This window comes from Propithecus coquereli, unplaced genomic scaffold (assembly GCF_000956105.1).
Source record: "Propithecus coquereli isolate 6110/MARCELLA unplaced genomic scaffold, Pcoq_1.0 Scaffold1, whole genome shotgun sequence".
Classification (NCBI taxonomy): domain Eukaryota; kingdom Metazoa; phylum Chordata; class Mammalia; order Primates; family Indriidae; genus Propithecus; species Propithecus coquereli.
This window is the reverse complement of record NW_012133857.1, coordinates 10,876,030-10,880,125: the sequence shown is the minus strand read 5'-3', so window position 1 is coordinate 10,880,125 and position 4,096 is coordinate 10,876,030. Positions and strand designations below refer to the sequence as shown.

At 36.8% G+C, this 4,096-nt stretch overlaps 1 protein-coding gene across 1 annotated transcript in view; it reads left to right on the top strand.

Annotated features, from left to right (window-relative positions):
- Window positions 1-4,096, top strand: part of SMARCC1 (SWI/SNF related, matrix associated, actin dependent regulator of chromatin, subfamily c, member 1) — a 193,094-nt gene that overhangs the window by 81,092 nt on the left and 107,906 nt on the right. Inside the window, exon 11 of the mRNA XM_012638213.1 lies at window positions 2,886-3,010. Coding sequence (XP_012493667.1) covers window positions 2,886-3,010 — 125 coding nt within the window. The remainder of the gene's footprint in view (window positions 1-2,885; window positions 3,011-4,096) is intronic.

Below are 4,096 nucleotides of genomic sequence, written 5' to 3'. Positions count from 1 at the left end.
TCCAAATAATTTCTTTCTATTTTTAGTAGAGATGAGGTCTCGCTCTTGCTCAGGCTGGTCTCGAACTCCTGACCTTGAGCGATCCACCCACCTCGGCCTCCCAGAGTCCTAGGATTACAGGCGTGAGCCACCGCGCCCGGCCATAAACAGTCTTTTATATTTCCATTAATGTGATATGGTGAAAAGATTAAGACATAGTACTCTACACTTGGGAGAGTTTGTTAAACAGAACAGTAGGGATTGTATCACATGTGGAAGTAAAATGCATGAAAACTTCATAAACAACAGAATAGTGTATAAATTAAATTATGCATTGGTTATTTCTTTAGAGTACATATCCTGAAAAGCCAATATGTAGTTTTATAAGATTGGACAAATATCCTTTTAAAAGTGAGGTAACCATTTAGAGTATGCTCAGAATAGACTTTATCAAAGGAGTCAAATTGAAGCAAATTCTAGTGAAAAGGTAGAGACACTAACTGGAAGAAAAATTTTAGTGCTATGTATAAGAGATCTTCCCTTAGTGTTTGTGAACTGCTTGTATTTTTGTACATTTTGTGAGGTGAGGTTCAGCATTATTGTGGTTGAAGGTGCTGCTAGTCACAGCTAGATCATTAGGGTATTTAAATTTGAAATTATTGTCCTGACCTTTCATTTCTGCATTAGCAGTAATATCAACCATGTCAAGGGCACTGTGATTCATCAATTGTAAATTATTATTCTCAGAGTCATTTGTTGTTTTAACTGATCCATATTCTGCCTTATATACTACCTAGTCAAATATACTCAGGCCATTTTTCATTCTGAGGTCTCTGAAAGATCCAGGGGTTCGGTTAGGATCATGTTTGCTCATGTCTTGGAGGAAGAAGAGAACATTTAATGAATTTTACCATTCAGGGATCAGCAAGAAGATTGTCCCTCCTACTTTTGTATTATCAGAAGTGTATTTCCATTAGATACCAAGACTACCTACCTTAGGGACAGAAATTTGTCAAACTAAAATTAAATTAATGGCCTGGTACAGTGGCTCACGCCTGTAATCCCAGTACGTTGGGAGGCCGAGTGGGAGGTTCTCTTGAGGCCAGAAGTCTGAGACAAGCCTGGGCAACATAGGGAGACCCTGTCTCTACCAAAAAATCTAAAGAATTAGCTGGGTGTGGTTTCATGCACCTGTAGTCCCAGCTGCTCAGGATGCTGAGGTGGGAGGATCACTAGAGTCCAGGAGTTAGAGGCTATAGTGCACTATGATCAAGCCACTGCACTGCAGCATGGGTGACATAACAAGACCTCATCTCTCTCTTTTTTTTTGAGACAGAGTCTCACTGTGTTGCCTTGGCTAGAGTGCCGTGGCGTCATCCTAGCTCACAGCAACCTCAAACTCCTGGGCTCAAGTGATCCTTCTGCCTCAGCCTCCCGAGTAGCTGGGACTACAGGCATGCGCCACCATGCCCGGCTAATGTTTTCTGTATATTTTTAGTTGTCCAATTAATTTCTTTCTATTTTTAGTAGAGACGGGTTCTCGCTCTTGCCCAGGCTGGTCTCGAACTCCTGAGCTCAAACAATCCGCCCGCCTCGGCCTCCCAGAGTGCTAGGATTACAGGCGTGAGCCACCACGCCCGGCCCTTACCCTCTACTTTGGTTAAAAAGCCTATCGGATTGAGGTTCCTAAAATAGGTGTATGCATGTACTATATTGAATATATTTGTCTTCTAATGACCAGGCCTTTTCTTATTTTGTGTTTCTTCTTAGAATCATGTATTAATCAAAACATGTTGAAATCTGTTTTCCTAGCCTTTATTTTATTCATCTTCCCTTTATCTTTTCTTCCGTTTTTAAGTATTTTATCTCCCTGCCACCTTTTGGTTTATAGGCTTTATAAAAAAATCCTCATCTAATTTTTATTTGGAACAAAAAACATTTTACCTTGTGTACCTCATCCTAACTTACACCAATATATTGTCCCTCAGAGAGATCTTTGAGCATTCTCTCTGCAGTGCTGCACTCAAGTCTGGGCCAGCATGCTGTTTCAGTCAGCTCTTCCTCCATTCCCACTCTTACTTGTCAGTGCACTCTAGATTACTACCCATTACTTCCCAAAATGAGTTTTTTTTTCTTATGGGTTCATTTGTTTACTCTTCATCCTGAAACATTATCTATTTCTTAGTGAATTGTTGCACAATTCTGAAGGTTCAGCTTAACCTTCACCTTCAATCCCTATAAACTCCTTCTCTGTGATGTATTTTCTTGGTACTTTTATTCATTTCTGTGTATTGAAATACAATATTTTGTATTTCTCTATTGGTATGCAGCATATTATGTGAGGTAGGTAATGATTTTTGTCCTGTATCCCTTGTTACTCTTCAAGGTAAGGCATATTTTAAAAATACATAATAATTTGATTGAATTTTTGGTGAAAGAGCAATGACAATTTTTATTAAAAGAAAAAGAGTTAGTACCATATTTAAAGTGATTATTCTTTGCAGTTCCTGATGTTTGAATTATACAAAGAGCCAGGAAAATACGGTTTCACATTTCTTTGAGAAAATTTCTTACGTAGGTGATTGTTTATAATTTGAGAGAGAAAATATTATATTTACTTAGATGTTATTTTCCTACACTAATTTAAGCCCTTTTGTGAGACTGTCTGCAATTTGAATAGTAGGATTTCTGTGCCCTTTTCTTATGTCCATTAACTTTTATGTTCATTTTTTGGCTGGTTATATGTAATTTGTGGAGTGTGTCTTATTTTGTTCGATTATTCTTTGTCTTTTAAAGTGATTCCGAGAATAGATTCTAACAGTAATGAAGGTAGAGCCTCAGAAATTGTTTGCTATAAGTAGCTATAATCAGTCTTGTTTATATTTTCTGTACCTTGTATGTTTTAGCCAAGCTAGTCTTTACGGGAAGCGCAGAAGTCAGAAAGAGGAAGATGAGCAAGAAGATCTCACCAAGGATATGGAGGACCCAACACCTGTACCCAATATAGAGGAAGTAGTACTTCCCAAAAATGGTTTGTATTCCTCTGCATGAGAGCGCTAGACATAATTTAATCATTCTTAGCGATGCCATGGGATGACTCACTTATTGCTGTGAGTCCACAGTTCTCAGCTTTCAAATATCAATAGACCCCTCTTTTAAGGTTAACTTTTTTGAAATTTCCTCTTTCTCAATAACTTGATATACTTTTGCCTATACCTTTATTGGGAACACATAGTGCAACCAAAACATTCTCTAAATTTAGTAGTATTTTAAATTTCAACAGAATCAGTATTCCTATGAAAAAGTGGAATACGTATCTATGTACAATTTAACTTGTTCAGATCTCTAGGCATTAGTTTATGTAAATGCAAATTTGAAGACCTCTGGTAATAAATTTTGTCTGTTAAGTATGATAAACCTCAACAAGCCTAACTTCTCTATTCACTGTAATGAAGCTTAAAGTGCACTGCAAATATTCATAAAGTGGTTTATTTTTTTCTAATCGATCATTAGATGTTTTTGTCCTCAGTGAAACTGTGGTGACATTTTGAAAAATAAGCTCCAGCACACTCCAAAAGGAAAAGACATATGACAGCCATTTACTTTATTAATTCATATTCCGTGCCTTCTCTTCTTTACGGGGGTGGGTCATAAATAAGAGACTGCTTATATCAGATGCTCATTCTCATGACCCAATCATCTTCCAAAGGCCCCACCTCTAAATACCATTATATTATGATTAGGGTTTCAACATATGCATTTTTGGGGGGAACACAAACATTCATTATCTTTAGCTTATCAAATTTATTTAGAATCACTATTATCTAGTTGAGGTAAAAATATAAGAAATTTAATAGTTTCAACAGATGTTATCCTGAGAGAAGATATTTATTTACTGTTTTAGCAAATGAAGGATTAGAATCTTAAATATGTGTAAAAATTTTAGATCCCATAGAGTACTGGGCAAAGTATTCCCTACTGTAATTTTTCAGAAATATAGGGCTAATAAATGTGTGAAAAGATGTCAATCTCACTTAACCAAGGGTATGTTAAATTTGTTTTTTTTTTTTTTTTGAGACAGAGTCTCACTGTGTTGCCCGGGCTGGAGTGCCGTGGC